A 19,926-nucleotide genomic window follows, 5' to 3' on the forward strand; every position below is an offset into this window, starting at 1 on the left:
TGCTGACCCCTTGCACCACTTGTTTCTGCCCCACGATATATTACCAAAATTTCCCAAAACACAGTGCGCTGGACAGTGGCAATCTGCATACTGGGATATCTACTCATGGTGCACCACACTATGCATTGACAAAAGCATCTTAGGGAGTATATGCAACGCTAATGCAAGGATCCAAGTGTGCACACATACAAGCAATATACTAAATGCAGCAACTTTATGCCAACGTAACGTGCGTTAGCAAAATGTGTACTATAGACAGCCTATGTCCACAGAAGAATGCTTCCATCAATGTAACTAACTTTGTTTGGAGAGGTGATGTTCTTATACTAACGGAAAAACCCCTTCCATCAATAAAGGCTATATCTACAATGCAGGGTTATGCTGGCATAGCTACATCAGTATAGCTATTTCGGTATAGTCTCGGCAAAGTAGACATCCCCTTAGTGCTAACTGCAGAAAAGAGCTGTTAACCAGCTTCAGCAACTCTCCAAAAAAAGGAAAGTCATCCCTCAGAAATGTGAACAACTGAATTATATAAACATGCTTTATTAGAATCAACTCTCCAATCACGAAAGAAGGTTTCGTGAGGAGGTGAAAGAAGCAATGATATAAAATGGGGAAGCTGACAGCAAAGGATACAAATTTGCATTTCCTGACTGGTGACAATTGATAGGGATGCTAAAGACAGCAACAACAAAAAGGCAAAGACCAGCAGGGTTAAGGACAATAAGAAGGAATTCCTGAAATATATTAGGAACGAACAAAAATCATAACGATATAGGTCCAACACTAGATAAGGATAACTGCCAAATCATGATGCAGAATAGGCAGAAATTAATATTTCTGTTCTGTATTTGGATACAAGCAGGATGATATTTATATCAGACACTGATAATGAAATATTTTCCATTCCATCAATAACTATGGGCCATGACAAACAGCAACTATTAAAATGAAGCATTTTAAAATCTGGAGAACCCAATAATTTGCATCCAAGAGTATTAGAGGAATTGGATGAAGAGCTCCCTGAATCATTAATGTTAATTAATGGTCTAGAATACTGGAGAAGCTCCAAAGGACTGGAAAAAAACTAATATTGTCCCAGTATTTAAAAAGGAGTAAAATGGCATGTTCTACAAAGTATATGCTAGTTAGTCTGATGTCATTCCTGGACAAAATAATGGAAAGGTTGATCTGGAATGCAATCAGTAAAGAATTAAAGAACAGTAGTATAATTATTGCCAAACAACATGGTTTTACAGTAAATAGGTCTTATCAAACAAACTTTTCAGAATTTTTTGATGAGTACACAAGTTTGGTTGATAAAGGTAACTAAGTTAATATACTTGGACTTCTGTACGGCATTTGACCGGCATTTTGATATAAAACTAACACTATATAAAATCAACGTAGCCCTATTAAATGGCTAAGGACTAGTTAACTGACAGATCTCATAAAAAGTAAGTGTACACAGGAAATCACCACTCAACAAGAGAGTGTTTCTAGTGTGGTTCCACAGGGATCTGTTCTTGCCACCAATACTATTAAATATCAATGATCTGGAAGAAAATATAAGATCATTGCTGGTAAAACTTGCAGATGACAAATTGGTGGAGTGGTAAATAAAGATGGGGCCTGGTCAGTTACATACCCCAAAGTTGATCACTTGGTAAAGTGAGCTCATTCAAACTAACATCATTCATTTTAACACAGCCAAAAGCAAGATCATACATCTAGGAACAAGGACGATAGGTTGTACAAGATGGAGGACCATATCCTGGAAAGCAGTGACATTGAATAACAGGGGATAACAGCGGATAACCAACTGAACATGAGCTCCCACCTGTGCTATGCTGTAGCTAAGGGGGCAAACACAACCCTTGGATGTATAAGCAAGGAAATATCAAGGAGTAGGGCGGTACTGTTACCTCTTTATACGGCATTAGAGGGACTATTACTGTAATACTTCGTCCAGTTCCTGTGTCCACACATCAAAAGGACATGGAAAAATTACAAAGGATTCAGAAAAATGCTACAAGAATGATTTGAAGCCCAGAGACCATAATTTACACCAAAAGGCTTAAGCAGGTCAGTCTGTGTAAGCTTACCCAAGAAAAGGTTAAAAGGTGACCTGATCATCATCCACAAGTACTTACATATGTAAGAGATTTCTGGTAGTAGATGGCTCTTTAATCCAATGGTTGGAAGTTGAAGTTAGAGAAATTCAGAATAGAAATAATGCAAAAAATTTAAGTCAGGATAACTTATCAGTGGAACAATTTACCTAGGGATAGAGTGGATTCATCATCACCTGAAGCTTTTAAATCAAGAGTTCCTATCTTTCTAGAATATATGTTCTCGCTCAAATCCAAGTTACGGGTTTGAGGCAGATTTTACCAACTGAGGTTCTTTGGCCTTTGTTATGCAGGTCAGATTAGACAATTTTAAGGGTCCTTTCTGGCCTTAAAAATCAATGAATCTTTGTCTAAGATTAGAATACTGGATCAAGTAATCCATTCCCTACATGCAATAGAGGTACTGAAGAGAGAAGAGAAAACAGAAGAAAGAAATTATGGCACCTATACTGGGCCAGAGCAAGTCTGAAACTCAAGCTTAGTGCTCCCAATATTTGTTTAAATTAAAAACAGTTCTAGGTGGAACGCTCTAGTCAGAGATTTGTAGCTGTATACTCCAGATCATTCAATGTGTCCATGCTAAGAATGGTCAGCCATGCTTCCAGAGCCTCCTGTCAGCTTGTAGTCTTTGTTTATGGATCTAATTAAGGGAATTATATCTGGGGCCTGCCAGCACATACAACTTAATAATTTTGGCAGCCAAAAAGGAAGGCTTTGCCTTTTTCTAAAGAGTAAGCGAGGAAAGATCTCCCCTTCTATTCAACTATGGCTGTTTGAGTATTTAATAAGGATGTTGTATGATCGATCAGACCCTCAAAGAATCAGATGGCATGATCTTAGTGTGCAAGAATGGAATGTCCCCCTCTCCTTCATACCTATGGGGAGGGCAGGCAAAGGAGAGGTAGAACTGCATAGATTCTCAGGCTCTGAAGGGTGGCATTCCTTAGAATTGGAGATCAGTGCTCACTCAGAGGGAAGAACCCCAGGAGAAAAGCAGCAGGGCAGTAGCTTCTTCAATTACATAGGAAACCGAGTCCCTTGCTGAGGAGCAGACTGCACTGAAGTGCTAAGCCACTTCTTTAGTGTCCCACCAGAAGCCCTAGGCAGGCATGGGCCTCATCACAAGACAGCCAAGAAGAGGCTGTCACAACTGTCAGACTGATGCTATTGCAGATACTGCACCTGCCTCTCAGGGTATGTGTACACTGCAATTAGACACCAGCAAATGGCCCGTGCCAGCGGACTCAGACTCACAGCACTCAGGCTAAGGGTTGTTTAATTCTGGTGTAAATGTTTGGGCTCAAGCAGCAACCCAAACTCTGGGACCAGCTCAGGCAGGGTCCTCAAGCCCAGGCTCCAGCCTGAATGCCTATACCACAATTAAACAGCCCCTTAGCCAGAGCCCCATGGGCCAGCTGCAGGTTTTGAATTGCAGTGTGGATATATCCCCAGTCTTTCCTTTTCTATTTATGCCTTGCTGGGCTGCATGTGTTACCAGGGTCCCAGAGTTCAAAGTGCTGCACAAACAAAACCCACCTCAAAACGTTACAAAAACCAGAAATTAAATACGATCACATGACTCCCCAACCTGGTTCTGAATTTAAAACCCTGTTAGAATTCAAAATGATCTTGACAAATTAGAAAAGAGCTGTGAAATCAAGATGATGAAATTCAATACAGACAAGTTCAAAGTACTTCACTTAGGACAAATCAAATGCGCAACTACAAAATGGAGAATAACTGGCTATTCGCTAGTACTGCTGAAAAGGCTCTGGGAGGCTATAATAGATCACAAATTGAATGAGTCAACAATGTGATGCAGTTGTAAAAAAGGCTAATATTTTGGAGTGTATTAACAGTGTTGTTGTATTTCAGACACAGAAGGTAATTGCACCACTCGGCACTGGTAAGAACTCAGCAGAAATACAGCATCCAGTTCTGGGTGCCACACTTGAAGGAACATGTGGATGAACTGGAGAGAGTCCAGAGGAGAGCAAAACAGTGATAAAAGGTTTAAAAACCTGATCTATGAGGAAAGGCTAAAAAAACGGGGCATGTTTAGTCTTGAGAATAGAAGACTGAGGGGGCACCTGACAGTCTTCAAACATGTTAAGGGATGTTATAAAGAGGAAGGTGATCAATTGTTCTCCATGTCCATAGAAGGCAGGACAAGTAGTAATGGCTTAATTTGCAGCAACAGAGATTTAGTTTAGATATGAGGAAAAATTGTCTAACTCTAAGGATAGTTAAGCACTGGACCAGGTTACCAAAGGAGGTTGTGGAATCCCCGTCTTTGAAGGTTTTTATAAACAGGTTGGACAAACATCAGTAAGGAATGGTCTAGGTTTACTTGGTCCTGCCACAGTGAGGGGACTGGACTAGATGACCTCTCTATGTCCTTACCAGCCCTACATTTCCAGGATTCTAATTAATCTGTGTAATTCATCCTATAGTTTACACTCTCATCCTTCAAAGCATAGACAGTGAGTAACTAGTCAATAGGTCTGGTATTCATGTGCTCAGAACTGAAGACCAAACTTGTGTGCAATCTCCCCAGAGCCACAGAAAAAAATCACCATCTTTGCAGTCCATGACACAGTGCTGTTGCACACCTAGCCCAAAACTTCACTGGCAGCTGCTTTCTATTTTATTTTCCACCATCATCCCTACATTTATGACACAAGATACACTGACATACAGACCCCAATACAAAATTGCAAGTTTAAATAATTCACTTTCAACTATGATGTCTATTCTCTTTCTTTTTCAAATGGTAGTTACATTTCTATTGGGTTTAAAGGAGTTAAGATTTTAAAGAATTACTTACCAGTCCCTCATTATCTTCCGAGGTTCTCTGGAAGTGTGCTGCTAGAGCAACATAATCCTGTGCCTGCTTGTTACATTCAAGACACTTTAGTCCATGACGGATTAGTCTCAATGGGTCTGCATACAGAGGCATGGCTGGGTGAGTGTTGATAGAGGTTCCTGTCCCACTTCCTGATGTAGCACTGGGTTTACATGAAAGAGCTGGGAAATGCAAAGTCTGAGGGGCCAAAGACACTGAAGAGTTTGTAGGAGAAGGTGAAAACATTTCATCTAAGGAAATTGGTTTCATTAACAGCTGAGAACATTGCATAATCAATCCTTTGCTCTTGTGCTCTCTTGCATGTTTAAGCAAACTACACTTGTTAAAGAACAGCAGCAGAGTTGAACACTGAGTACACATGACTTCAATGTGGACACTTCGCCTACTATAGTGTTGAGTTAGGCTTTTTTCTAAGGCAAATGAATCTCCACATTCCAGGCAACAATACCCAGATGCAGGTAACTGAATATTACTGTCAGGTGGTGGGCTGAGGTTTGGAGAATACACTGACACAAGATTGTTACTGTTTAGTACTTTATTAAATTCCTCCACAATTACAGGAGCAGCTTTCTTTACTTGATGCACCAGTGGCACTGACATTTGGGTTAGCTGAGGCTGACTTCGCCTTTGCACAGACGATTTTGCTGTGACGGAAGCAGCAACACTGTGTGGAACTAAATTGAGATTTGCTAGATGTACGGCCTTGGGAAGGAGGCTGGAAGTGGTGGGGTTAGATGGCTGCGTCACAATACCTTGATGCTGCCTCTTGTTGGGCTGCTGCCCTACATTACCTATTTTTATGGCATCACTGCCACAGTTTGGCAGTGGAGACGAAGACACTTTGGGTGTGCTGTTGTCAGTAGTCTCTGTTTTCATATCATCTATACAGGGGCTCGCAACATTTGACACTTGAATAGCTGTGGCAGCTGCATTTTTTGTGGAACCCTTGCTTGCCTCATTTTCCATGACTGCACTAGTATCAGGTGAAGGGAAGGACTTAGTAAACTCTTCTGCGGCCGAACCTTCTGCAGATGACTCCTCAGGAGATTTGCCCAACTCTTCAGCTTCTGGCAAGATTCTAGTTACAGTTCTTTTAATTTCACCAGAAGACATCTTAATAGTTTTTATTCTAACTTTGGGAATAGCTGGCGGAGAGCCAGCTGCCACGGATGGAGAGCCTTTTCCACTACTATCACTGCACACACTCCGAGGACTCTCAGGCTGCTTGTTGGCCTTTTTTACCACCTCTAGGGGGCTTCTTGGGCTCTTTGGTGACTTAGGCATTTTGGGGCTTCCTTTCATGCCATCTTTAAAATGGCCAGAAGGTTCTTTTGTAAGGCTTGTTTGATCTTCTTTTGGAATACATGCAACTTTTTTGGCCTGAAGAGCTACTAATGCAGCAACACAAGATGACAATTTTGAGTGAGCTGGCTTTAGACGTTGGCGAGGTGGGACTGATGAAGAAAAGTTCACCTCAGGCATAGACCCTCTGCTTTCCTTCAAGTTATTGTTGTGGAAGCTTCCAAACGCCAAGCCTTCTCCAAGGAAGTTGTTGGTATCCACTAGATCTTTGCTGGATTCTACTAACTTCTCTGCTACTCTGTCTTGTTCTTTTCTGCTCAATTCCAGCCTATTTTCTTGCTGGCTATGAATCTCCATCTTTTGTTCTTTTTTACAATATTGATCAAACATACTCAATTCTGGCTCTGGTACCTTCCTAAGTGAATCTAGAACTGAAGCCGCAGATGGAATATACATTGGAGTTGGTGGGAAATATGGAGTTTGGGCATGTTTTGGTTTATTGTCAATACTGTTTTCTTTGAAAGCATCCTCCGGTTCAGGGCTGGAGATAGGGCTGAACTGACTGAATGTGGGTAAAGGTTCTGACTTCGACTGGTCCAGTTTTTCAGAATAGTTTTTCGAACTATCACCATTAATAAAAGCAGAATCAAATTTCCCATAATTGTGCACTAAGTTGTGAGCCTCTGACGGCAGATCAGACCCACGGAACCCATTGTGTAACAGACCAGCTCCAAGGTGATTCCCCTCCTTCTCTGCTTCAAAGGACTCCTGACGACTTGTGTTCTTCACAATAACACTCACAACAGGGATATCAGGAGCCGGCACTGATTGGGACAAGGACACATTTTCATCTATACAAATTCCTGATGGCTTTAAGTGATTTTCGTTCTCTTCACCAGTTGACTGTATGGTCTCCTTGGCATCAAGGCTAGTTGGGTCTGGGATGTCAAAAGCAGCCAAAAGGTCATCGAAGTCTGGGGTTTTCATGTCCCCCATGATGAAAGCTGCAATTAAAAGCGAAACACACTATCAAAGTTTGTCTCTGGGAAAAAAAAAATCTATTAAACTCTTACTTGGATTTACTCTAATGAAGAAAAAAATTAGGACTCTAGCCACTACAGGGAAGCTAGGATGGGAAGTTTCAACATGCTATCACTTAAACTTCCAGTTTAAACACTGTGGGATTTTATTGTTCATTTGTAGATGGACTAACTCAGTGCCATTCAGCCTTTCTGGCCCCAGGGCCTAATGTGTTACTTTAAAAGGCCAAGGAGCTGCAATCAAGACTCTGGGGCAGATCCTCTACTGTTCTGCTCCCTATAGACTGCTCAGGCAGCACAAGCCACCTGCAAATACCCTGTTGTGGATTCCTAACATAGAGGAGCCCCCAGTGGGCATCCAGCTGTCTCCTACACTCCCCTAGCACAGCTGTGCCAGACTGGGAGGGGATTAGCTGCAATGTGCTGTGCTCTGGCTACCCCACTTGGTGCATGGTTCCTTGGGACTACTGGCAGCTGGTGCAAGTTAGAACAGCTGGAAGTCTGCCTTAACCTGGGCTGGGAAAAGAATCAGGGAGCTGTAAGTTAGTGGTTGTTCTCAGTTTCTCTTCGTGCCCCATTCCTATATTGCCCTGAGTGGCTATGTAGAAGAGGGGCACATCCTTTCCTAGGTGCCCTCTACATTCAGCCAAAGCCAGTCAAACTTCAACCCTGCTCTCCCTAGAGCTCCCATAGCCTGAAGGGGAAGCAGCTAATGAAGCAATTGATGCTACTCTCCCCTCCCTCCTGTGCAACCCAACAGGGAGCCAGTGGGGTAACTGCAGCACCTGCTGCTCCTGGAGCTACAGGGAAAGCTGTGGAGGGCAGTGCCCCCTACCTCCTCCTTCCATAGGTACAGGGCTGATCCAGACACTTCAGTGTAAAAAATAAAAATCACAGAGCATGGCTCAGGGAGCACTCTTCAATTGACCAAACAGAGTCACGCTGAAGGACCACCAACATAAGGCCTCAAGGATCACAGAATGGATACCTCTGGACAAACTCAAAAGTGAAACTAGTATGATCTGCAAATAACACAAGCTGTTACTTCCTGGAAAGGTTTCAGAGTAGCAGCCATGTTAGTCTGTATCCGCAAAAAGAAAAGGAGTACTTGTGGCACCTTAGAGACTAACAAATTTATTTGAGCATAAGCTTTTGTGAGCTACAACTCACTTCATCGGATGCATGCAGCAGAAAATGCAGTGGGAAGATTTTATATACATAGAGAACATGAAACAATGGGTGTGACCATACACACTGTAACAAGAGTGATCAGGTACAGGGAGCTATTACCCGCGGGGGGGGGGGGTTTGAAGGAGACGGACGACGGGATACCTTTGTAGTGATAATCAAGGTGGGCCATTTCCAGCAGCTGACAAGAACGTGTGAGGAACAGTGGGGGGTGGGGGGAGGGGAGGAGGAATAAACATGGGGAAATAGTTTTACGATGTGTAATGACACATCCATTTCCCTGGAAAGGGTACAGTGTAGCCAGACCTCAACTATTTAGTACTGTCAATCACCTGGTGAAAAGCCAGAAGCAATTGGCCAGCCCAAGAGAAACAGCATTGAAAAACGAGGTTCCAGGTTTCTGCCAAAGCTACCTAAATAATAAAAAAGTCTTTACTAAATATTTAGTATGTTGTGTACAGCACCTGGAGCACTCAGTTGTGGATTACTGTAAAAGAGGGCTGATCCTATAGTCCTTTATTAGCTAATAAAATCACTGAAGAGTTTTGCCAGAGCACAGAATAAAGAATCATGCCTAAAAAATCATAATCCAAACCAAAAGTTTCTGAGCATTTCTTTGGTTATAACTGTCTACAAAGGAAGGTAAAGATTACACAGGCACTGACTGCAGCTTCACAATTATACACCTTCTCTAACACAGAAAAGAGATTTGTTATTACTGTAAAGGACTAAATATCCTCCCCCAGTAGTTGTACATAAATTCATGAAATATTTAAATTATACCTTAAAATGAGACCTTTTTGAAATTTTTTAAGACCACTCATGTTTTTTCAGCCACATCTAACTTGAAAATGGCAAGTTTATGAATCCAGAACTGGTACATACTGTATGCATAACAACACTTGTGCAGAGTTCTTTTGCCTCCCCTCCGGGGGGGGGGACGGGGGGGAAGATGGGTAAATTAAACAAAGAGGTTGTTTCCATTTTTCATTACTAATGACTAACACCTTCTCATAGAAGCCACCACTTAACATTTTAACAGTTGAAAGTCACATTTAAAATATATTCCCTTCCGGAAAGCTGCTACATGGAACAACTTCTATGTGAACTGACAACTAAACACTACACTTTGTTACAAAACAATGGAACATACCGAATGGTCTCTGCTCTCTCTTCACCCCACTCTACCACTTCTGTACTGAGAAGAAACTAAGTTAACCATTAATCACATTATTGTGGGGCCTCAGGACCAATCAAGAATTGGTTCTCTTTGTGCTAGACTCTGTACAAACACTAAGTAGCAGATGGTCCCTGCCCCGAAGTTCTTAAAAACTAAATAGACAAGAGACACAGACTGGGCAGAGGTGGGGATGAGGAAGGGATATCACACAGAAGCAGAGTGAACAATATGATAATGGAAAACGTTATTTTAGTGTCAGGATTTTTTGACTACAGTCCTCTTTCCACACTACCTAACTGGTTGATCCTCAAGCACAGTTACAAAATTTACGGCTTGTCTACAAACAAAGAGCATTGGTTTAATTAAAAGGTTTTAAATTGTAGTTTAAACCAGTGAAAAGGCTTTATGGATACTTCTTTTGCTTTAAGAATGGCTAACTTCAGGTTAGATTAAACCTGTTCTAATTGACCTAAACTAAACCAAAATAAGAGCATCTACACAGGGGTTTGTACCAGTTTAAGACCATACCTTTAGTTAAATCAGTGTAATTCTGTATTTAGACAAGCCCTTGGAAGTTCAGAAGATGATCCATAAAGTGCTTAAGAACAGTGCCAGTCTATGGCGAGTTATCATGCACCATAAGGACTACAGCTGCTGGCAAGAAGCATCGATGTAGGACCTTCCACTTACTTTTGGAGAGAAAAGTCTGTGCCAGCTGGAAGAGAAGACTAGACATCCTTCATTTTCTGGCACACAAGTAATTATACAATGAAGACTGTTCATTCCTTACAGCAGGGATCGGCAACCTTTGGCAGGCGGCCCACTAGGGTAAGCCCCCCCTGGCGGGCCGGGCCGGTTTGTTTACCTGCCACATCCGCAGGTTCGGCCAATCACAGCTCCCACTGGCCGTGGTACACCGCTCCAGGCCAATGGGGGCTGCGGGAAGTGGTGGCCAGCACATCCCTCGGCACGCGCCGCTTACCGCAGCCCCCATTGGCCTGGAGCGGCGAAACGCGGCCAGCCGAACCCGCAGACGCAGCAGGTAAACAAACTGGCCCAGCCCGCCAGGGGGCTTACGCTGGCGAGCCGCATGCCAAAGGTTGCTGATCCCTGCCTTACAGCATAATGCCCATGTCTTTATGCACAGAAAGTAAATCACCACATCATTTTAGGCACATAAAATTTCTATGATTAAAAGATTTCAGTGCACCAAGACTTATATACAGAATGCTTTAAACAAAAAATTTCATGAACAGCATGGTACGCAGTCCAACCTGTTACATCTCCTTTTCCTAGCTTCAGCTAAATCCGCAGATTGCAGTCCACCAATTTATACTGAGAACTGGAATGTTTCAGAGCACTGAATTTGGCTCCATACGAGTCAGAAGCACCACACAGACTGGGCTCACTAATAAGCAATGTAGACAAAGATTAGCTGAAAATAAGTCTGCAGAGAGGGGACCAAGGGCCAGACTTTTTAAAAGGATTTAGGTGCCTAGTAGGATTTCCAAAAGCACTTTAAAAGCTTTTGGAAATGTCCCTAGACAGATAAAGAGGCAGATAGGTGCTGGCATACTTTTAAAAATTTGGTCCTAGATAACTACAGTAGGACAAGAACTGGGACTCCTCACCACATATAGCTTTATGGGAAATAGTCCAGTGTTTGCAGGACAGTCTGTGTACATATTTAAGTCCCACAGCAGCTTAATTTATATACTCTCTCTGTTGTACAGAGTGTAAGTCTCTCCTTTGCTCATATTGCAATATTTCTTCATAAAAGTTTATTTTAAGAAGTTATATTTTCTCAGAGTAAAGCAGAATCAGACTCAGGATCTGGAGAAAACTGTACAAACATTTCCAGTTAAAAAGATTTTAAAATAACCAAAATTTTAAAGAGAAGTAAATTGTCGAATATTTCTGTATGTTCCTAAATATTGAAAAGAGAATCAAGTTATAATTCAATGTATTGAAGTTTCTATCGTACCTTCTGCATTATAGAAAAATCAACATTTGTCATTCTTATATAAATGTGAATGTTTGTCACTGGAGTGAGTGTAAAAAGTATGGGTACAGACAAATTTTTAAATTACAACTTAAAACAAAAAAAATTGAAGAAGCTGAAATTTGCAAAGTGTAACAGGTCATCAAACAGGCTGATAAATGACAATTACTTGCACAATAACCAAGTCTGTATATGTTTTGTTGGCCAAAAACCAACCAAGCAAGAATATACATTTCAACAAGAAGGCACGGGGAATGAAAGGAGACAAAGATCTTAGCTCTTAACTCTCTAGGGCACTGAAGGAACTGTAGGCCTGGTAGAACTGTAAACTCACAAGGCCCTTTGCTACATCTACGCTCCAAGACGCACTGAATTCCAAAGGAGTTACTGTAATATCAATGCTCCACATGCACACTACATTCACTTTTCATTGGGAGTATTATTTCTGTGGACTTTTTGAGATCTGCAATAGGTCCAGAAGACTTTACAGCAACATGAAACATTCTGTTCAAAGAAGAAGTTCAAGATTGCCATCTAATATTAGAGTATGAAAACACAGTTATACAAAAGTAAGTTACAGTCCTAAAAAGCTAAGTATTTAGAAGTATGCAAGTTAAGGGACAATAGAAAAATACCCCAAAAGCCAGGCTTAATTTTTAGACAGGACAGCGTGGGAAAGCAAAGTCTCTTTGCCAGCAGAGTACTTTCAGAGAACTTGAAGATCAGGCTCATGGACTTAGTAAACACAGAAAGTGTACAACAACTGGCAGTAAAAGATGAAGCTCAGTTTGTCGAAGGAGACATTTGTCTAGGGAATGTCAGGAGGGAGTGGGTTTTGGGATGCTAAAGGGACAGAAAGATTAGCCAGCTAGGAGAATAAATTGGAGGCTTCCACAACACATAGGGGTGGATTCAGGCTTCAAAGTTTCAACATACAGTAAAGTACAGGAAACACAGAGTAGAAGAACAGAGTAGGCAGGTCCCAAAACAAACTCCGTGGACAACTTAATGTACATGGCTTGGTGTGAATGTGGCCTGTTGATTTACCATACAGGCTGGGTAGACAGTTGTGCTCTAGGTCAGCAGTTCTCAAACTAGTGTCCAGGGACCCCAGGGGTCCTTAGAAACTGCACATGGGGTCTGCAAAATGTCAACCATCAAGCCAAGGATAGACAGATTCTCCAATAAGAAGCAGGTACACCCACCTCACTGACATCTGTAAGTGCTCTTATACTTTTTTCTTAAAGCATTACTAACAGTACTTGTTTATATGAAGTACACATACACCTTTGTCAATCAGTTTCTCAGTCGTAGGTCCGCGATTAACATTGCATTTGAAAAGGGGTCCATCCACAAAAAAAAGTTTGAGAACCTCTGCTCTAGGTGACCAAACTTTGGGCTGGAAGTGGCAATTTCTGGGCTCTAACCCTTACTCTGCCAGTGACTTGCTGTGTGCCTTTGGGCAAGTCACTAAAACTACTCTGTGCCTCTGTTTCCCCACTATGAAGCAGGAACCTCCCACTTACCTATCTTCATCAAGAGCTTCAAGATCAAAAGAAAAAAAGAGAGACTAACCCCCAGAGCAATAGTGTTAGGCTAAAGCCAACCCCCAGCGTCCAGACGGGCCATCCCGGCGGGAAGGCCACACACACTGCTCAGTGGCCTTCGTCCCAGGCGGTGAGGGAGAGGGGAGAAGTCTTCTGCCCCCAGCTGGCAGCAGTGCCTGTCCCACCGGCAAGGGAAGATCTCTGTGGGGCCAGACAGGCCAGGGTACAGTCACAGCCATTCCCTGGGGCGGGAGGTGCAGTCAGTCCGCCCGCCCGCCCCATGGCGTGGGCAGGGTAGGCTGTCTCCTGTCCATGGGGCTGGAAGTGCTTTGTGGGGCTGGCGGGAGCCGGCCTATCTGTGCGGCCCCAAGGGGCAGCAGGAGAGTCACGTCAGTCTGTCTGTCTGTCTGTTTGCTCACCCAAAGGGTCGGCAGGGGGGTGTCCGCCTGCACCGCGGACTGGGGGAGGGGAGTGGGCAGTAGTGAGCCCCACGGGGGGGTGCTGGAGTCCGTCTGTCAGGGCAGGGAGCTGTGCGTCTGAGCGGGACTCGGTCCGTCCGCGGGGGTCAGTGGCCGGCCCGGCCAAGCCGCACTTACCAGCGCAGGCAGCTCCTCCGGGGCCCGCACAGGCCTCACCCAGCGCCGGGCAGCAACGGCCGCAACATGGCGGCGGCGGGGCAGGGCGGGGCCGGGCCTGGGAAGACCTGCCCCGCTCCGCCCCTTTGGCCCCGACTCCGCTCCCTGCCGCGCCCCCGGGGACCGCCCCGCTCGCGGCTCTCTGCCCTGCCCCGCCTCCCCCCGGAAACCGCCCCGCCCCCAGGGACCGCCACGCCCCCCCGGGGAACCGCCCCGCCCCCTTGGCCCCACCCCGCCTCCGCTCCCTGCCGCGCCCCCAGGGACCGCCCCGCCCGCGGCTCTCTGCCCTGCCCCGCCCCCTTGGCCCCACCCCGCCCCCGCTCCCTGCCGCGCCCCCAGGGACCGCCCCGCTCGGCAGCCCGCGACGCTGTGCCCGTTTCCGCCCCGCCCCTGCGCGCGCCGCTCAGGCCCAGGTCTCGCTGCGCTCCTCGGCGCGCTCCCGCTGCTGCGCAGCCCTGGAGCCCTGTCCTCCGCGCCCACCTCTCGCGCGCGCCCCGGGCCCCGCCGCCCGCGCTCGAGCCGCTCCGGGGCGTTACACGGGCCGTGAGAGGCCCAGGCTGAGGCCCGGGTGCGACGATTCACACCGTCATTCCGCGGGCGCGCTTGCTGCCACGGGCGGTCCCGCGCCAAAGGGGCGCCCGGCGAGCTGGGCTTGGGCCTGGGGGCGAGTCCCGGAGCACGGCTCCCTCGTGCTGGGGTAACGGCTCCGGCGTTAGGAGCGGGGCGCTCGCTGGTCTCGGGGCTGGGCTGGGAAACCTGTGTGCCCTGACCCGCGCTGCTGTGGCACGGAGCCTGGTGCTGTGTCTGCGCTGGCCGAGCGGTGTGCGGGTCTCGAGAGCCGTTCCTGGGGCTAGCTGCCTGCCTGAGAAAGCCGAGAGGAGGTAAGGTACAGGTGGTTTGTGTACCTCCTCCTCCCCCCAGCTGGCGGTCACCCCAGGGAAAACCACAGGGCCTTGTCTCCAGCAGCCTGTCACAAGAGAACTACTCAGCTATGCGGCCTCCCTGGAAATACACACCTTTTTGGCACTGAAGACAGCGCCTCAGTCTTCAGCGGGGAACAATAGGCACAATCCCCCAGTCAGTCAACACCATTGCTGGGTATCTGTGTACCCTGAAGACGGGTTGAATATAGGACCCTGAGGCTGCAGTTCAGGCGATGGGTGGGTGCTTTTGCTGGAGCTCTTGAAGGCACTGTGGTGACACGAGGTGCCAGCCTCAGAGGGTGCAGACCTTCATATTACGATCATCCTTCTTTTTTTCTTGTGTGCTTTAAAAATGACCTACAACACTGTTGAATCTTTCTCGCAGCCTTCACTTGTTATTAGCAGGTAGGTTTTTAAGACCTCCTAATAATTAAAACAGCAACAAAACAACCTTCTGTCTTTTATTTCTCTTTGTAATTTGCCTTTTGGATGCACCCTGTCCCATCAGCAACTCATGTAATTTCTGTGAAATAGTGACATCACAAATCTGAGCTCCTACTAGTGTGAATTTTGTGCCCTCCCATGTTTTCTGGACCAGGACACAACAATGTAGCAATGTATAGGTGTGATAGGTTTCCCCGGGGTGCCACTTTGAACTGGGGTACCACTGAGGCCGCCTGACCCATGAGCCTGGGCTCCCTTTAACTGTACTGCTGTGACAAGCTGCAGACCTGCTCCTGGTCTCTCACTTTCACCAGCCTACATATGGGTAGGGACACACCCAGCTGTAGTAACAGGCTTTCTGACTAGCCCCCTGCATGGGAAGGCTTCAGCTAAGGAAGTGCTCAGATACTCAAGTGCACACCCCCCTCTGGAGTGCAAATCCAATATAGTATTGTCTTGCGCTGCACAGAGAACTATACAGCATATGTGATGTTGCACTCCATATGTTTATGGAAATATGCTTATGAGTGTAAATATAATATAACTGGAATGCAAAAGGTCTCTTGTAAGGTATCATTGCAAAGCTTATCTACTGAGTGTGTTCATCCTATTTATATGAATGTATCATTCTTGTATCTGAAGCTAGAAATATGAAGTATTACTCTGAAGTCCTATTGTAACTATGCAAAGTGTGGGCCATTAATGGTGGCTTGGAATCTTGATGGCTTCCATTAACTAGTACAATTGGTTGTAAATGGCTCCTTTTCTTTTTGCGAATACAGACTAACAGGGCTGCTACTCTGAAATCTGTTTACTTGTAAGCCTTCCTGTATACCTGGGTGCTAGCCAGTGAGTAATGAAGTCTCACAGGACATGTGAACATGTCACATGATACTGGAATCCATCTTAAACCTGGTGCTTTTCCATTTAGAGAAGGAAGGGTGGGAACCCAGAGAGAGAGAGAGACAAAGGATTCTCGCCTTGTGCCAAAGATATAAAAGGAGGTGGAACAGAACAAAGGGGGCTGCCAGTCATGGAAATCCCCTAGTTACCACCTGAGCTGGAACTAGCAAGAACTGTACCAGGGGAAAGGATTGGGCCCAGACTAAGAAGGAGTCTAGTCTGTGAAAGAAGCTTATTGGAACATCTGAGGGTGAGATTTACCTGTATTCAGTTTCTTAAATGTATTAGGCTTAGACTTGTGTGTTTTGTTTTATTTTGCTTGGTAACTTACTTTGTTCTGTTTGTTTTTACTTGAAACCACCTAAATCATACTTTTTATACTTAATGCAATCACTTTTGTTTATTAATTAACCCAGAGTAAGTGATTAATACCTGGTGGAGCAAACAGCTGTGCATATCTCTGTGATGGGTTGGATCACAGAAGCCCCCTGGGAGCTGCCACCTGATGTGCCAAGACTACTTCTGCCCCCGCTTTCCCTGCCAGCTTAGGACTCCAGCACCCTGTCTTGCTGAGCCAGACACACCAGTCTGTTCCCAGCACAGACCCAGGGTCTGAACCACGTACCCCAAAGCTGCAGACTTAACTGAAAGCAAGTTAAAAAGTGTTCCTGCCTTTAACACTCAGATGCCAAACTCCCAATGGGGTCCAAACCCTAAATAAATATGTTTTACCCTGTATAAAGCTTATACAGGGTAAACTCATAAATTGTTCGCCCTCTCTAACACTGATAGAGAGATATGCACGGCTGTTTGCCCTCCCCGCCCCCAAGTATTAATACATACTCTGGGTTAATTAATAAGTAAAAAGTGATTTTATTAAATACAGAAAGTAGGATTTCATAGAATCATAGAATATCAGGGTTGGAAGGGAACTCAGGAGGTCATCTAGTCCAACCCCAACCCCCTGCTCAAAGCAGGACCAATCCCCAACTAAATCATCCCAGCCAGGGCTTTGTCAAGCCTGACCTTAAAAACCTCAAATGAAGGAGATTCCACCACCTCCCTAGGCAACGCATTCCAGTGCTTCACCACCCTCTTAGTGAAAAAGTTTTTCCTAATATCCAATCTAAACCTCCCCCACTGCAACTTGAGACCATTACTCCTTATTCTGTCATCTACTACCACTGAGAACAGTCTAGATCCATCCTCTTTGGAACCCCCTTTCAGGTAGTTGAAAGCAGCTATCAAATCCCCCCTCATTCTTCTCTACCGCAGACTAAACAATCCCAGTTCCTTCAGCCTCTCCTCATAAGTCATGTGTTCCAGTCCCCTAATCATTTTTGTTGCCCTCCACTGGACGCTTTCCAATTTTTCCACATCCTTCTTGTAGTGTGGGGCCCAACACTGGACACAGTACTCCGGATGAGGCCTCACCAATGTCAAATAGAGGGGAACGATCACATCCCTCGATCTGCTGGCGGTGCCCCTACTTATATAGCCCAAAATGCTGTTAGCCTTCTTGGCAACTGTTGACTCATATCCAAAGCAGATTTAATTGGTTCCAAGTAGTAACAGACAGAACAAACTGAATTACCAAGCAAAATAAAATAAAACATGCAAGTCTATGTCTAGTACAGCAATAAAACTGAATACAGATAAAAACCTCACCAGTTCGAGCAAGCTTTCTTTTACAGACTAGTCTCCTTCTAGTCTGGGTCCAGCAATCACTCACACCCCCTGTAGTTACTGTCCTTTGTTCCAGTTTCTTTCAGGTATCTTTGGGGGTGGAGAGGCTCTCTCTTTAGCCAGCTGAAGACAAAATGGAGGGGTCTCCCAGGGGTTTAAATAAGCTTTCTCTTGTGGGTGGAGACCCCCTCCTCTCTCCTATGCAAAGTCCAGCTACAAAATGGAGTGTTGGAGTCACTTGGGCAAGTCACATGTCCATGAATGACTGAGTTCCTTACCAGCCAAGCCACATCCCTGGGAAAGCCCAGATGTGGATTGGCGTCTCCAAGTTCATTGTTGGCTTAAGGGCTTCTTGATTGGGCACTTACTGGGAATAGTCTTTTCTCAGGAAGCTGACCAACTGCTTCACTAAAACCTACTCAGAATCAAACAAGTATGCAGCCAATATTCATAACTTCAAATACAAAAATGATACTTGCATACAAATAGGAGTAATAGATTCAGTAGATCATAACCTTTACAGGGATATGTTACATGGCATATGTAGCATAAAACACATTCCAGTTATGTCATATATACATTCATAAGTATATTTCCATAAAGCCTTATGGGGGGCACCGTCACAATCTCTCTATGAGTGTTATAGAGGGTGGACAATTTATGAGTTTACCCTGTATAAGCTTTATGCAGAGTAAAATGGATTTATATGGATCCCATTGAGAGCTGGGTGACTGGGTGCTGGAGATAGGTGACTTGCTGAGCAGTTTTTGGTTAAAGTCTTCAGTTTTCGGGGCATGGACCAGACCTGGGTCTGTGTTGCAGCAGACTAGCATGTCTGGCTCAACAAGGCAGGGTTCTGGATTCCCAAGTTGGCAGTGGAAAACGGGCTCAGAGGTAATTCCAGTACATTAGGTGACAGCCTCAAGGGGGGTCTCTGTGACTGAACCCGTCACAGCGTAAGCTCATTGAAATTCACCCCTTCTCTGTGTGGAGGAAGATATGCACAGCTTTTTGCCCCCCCCATCCCCATTATGAATTCCACAAACTGGTTTTAGAGAAAACAAATACAAGTTTATTCGCTACAAAAGATAGATTTTAAGTGATTATAAGGGTTAGCAAAAAGATCAAAGCAGATTACCATAGGAAATAAACAAAACCACAAACTAAGCTTAAGATACTAACACAACTGGTTACAAGTAACAAATTCTCACCCTAAATGTTGTTTTAGGCAGATTGTAGAGTTTCTTGAAGGCAAGCTGCTCTTGCTTACAGCTTAAAACTCCATGTATTTCTTTCACAGGCCCCACCCCCCCTAGCCTGGGTTCAATCCTTCCCCCCCCCCCACTCTTTGTCTTTGTTTCTTATGTTTTCAGCAGTCATCCTGGGTGGGGATTCAGTGAAGAAGGAACCCTGATTATGGCACTCCTCTGCCTTAAATAGGTTTTTCGTATGGCTGGAATCCTTTGTTTTCCAGTGTGTCGTCCCCGTCCCCCCCCCCCCCCGCCACCAGTGGAAAAATACTGGTATTCTATCATGGAATCCAGGACCAGATGACTTGATCACATGACCCTGCAGTGTCAAAGGAGCCATGAGGCAGAGGCTGTTTGTAGCATCCCAGGAAAGCTTCTCAGGAAAGTAGGAGATTAGTATCTTCAAAGACCTATTGTTCTCCCTAATGGTCCATTGACTTGTTTCCAGCTAGCCAGCCAGACTGATTGCATTCTGTCTGGTGGGCGTTCCCCAGGTGCAAACACTTTTGTAGTATAGATATATAGTCAATATTCCTAACTTTAGATACAAAAAAGATACATGCATAAAAATAGGATAATCATAGTCAGTAAATCATACCCTTTCCAATGATACCTCACATGATCTATCTTGCATAAAATACATGATGATTATGACAATCATATCATAATATTACTATGAAAATACGGGAAGCGGTGTCAAAACAGGTAAAGTGATAGAGGGGAGAATGCTGTTTGTTTCTGCTTGGCATGCAGATAGCAGTGATGTTGGCAGGGCAGAATAATTTTTTAGAGAAAGGCAGAGCTAATATTTTTCATAAAAATAAA

The 19,926-nt window shown here is 44.8% G+C and overlaps 1 protein-coding gene across 1 annotated transcript in view; it reads right to left on the minus strand.

The window, feature by feature from the left end:
* Positions 1–13,973, minus strand: part of ZNF592 (zinc finger protein 592) — a 98,092-nt gene extending 84,119 nt beyond the window's left edge. Inside the window, exons 1-2 of the mRNA XM_074965960.1 lie at positions 13,857–13,973; positions 4,963–7,307 (exon numbers count right to left, since the gene is read on the minus strand). Coding sequence (XP_074822061.1) covers positions 4,963–7,299 — 2,337 coding nt within the window. The 5' untranslated portion in view covers positions 7,300–7,307; positions 13,857–13,973. The remainder of the gene's footprint in view (positions 1–4,962; positions 7,308–13,856) is intronic.
* Between the last annotated feature and the right edge of the window lie 5,953 nt (positions 13,974–19,926).

The sequence above is a fragment of the Natator depressus genome, chromosome 10, assembly GCF_965152275.1.
Source record: "Natator depressus isolate rNatDep1 chromosome 10, rNatDep2.hap1, whole genome shotgun sequence".
Lineage (NCBI taxonomy): Eukaryota > Metazoa > Chordata > Testudines > Cheloniidae > Natator > Natator depressus.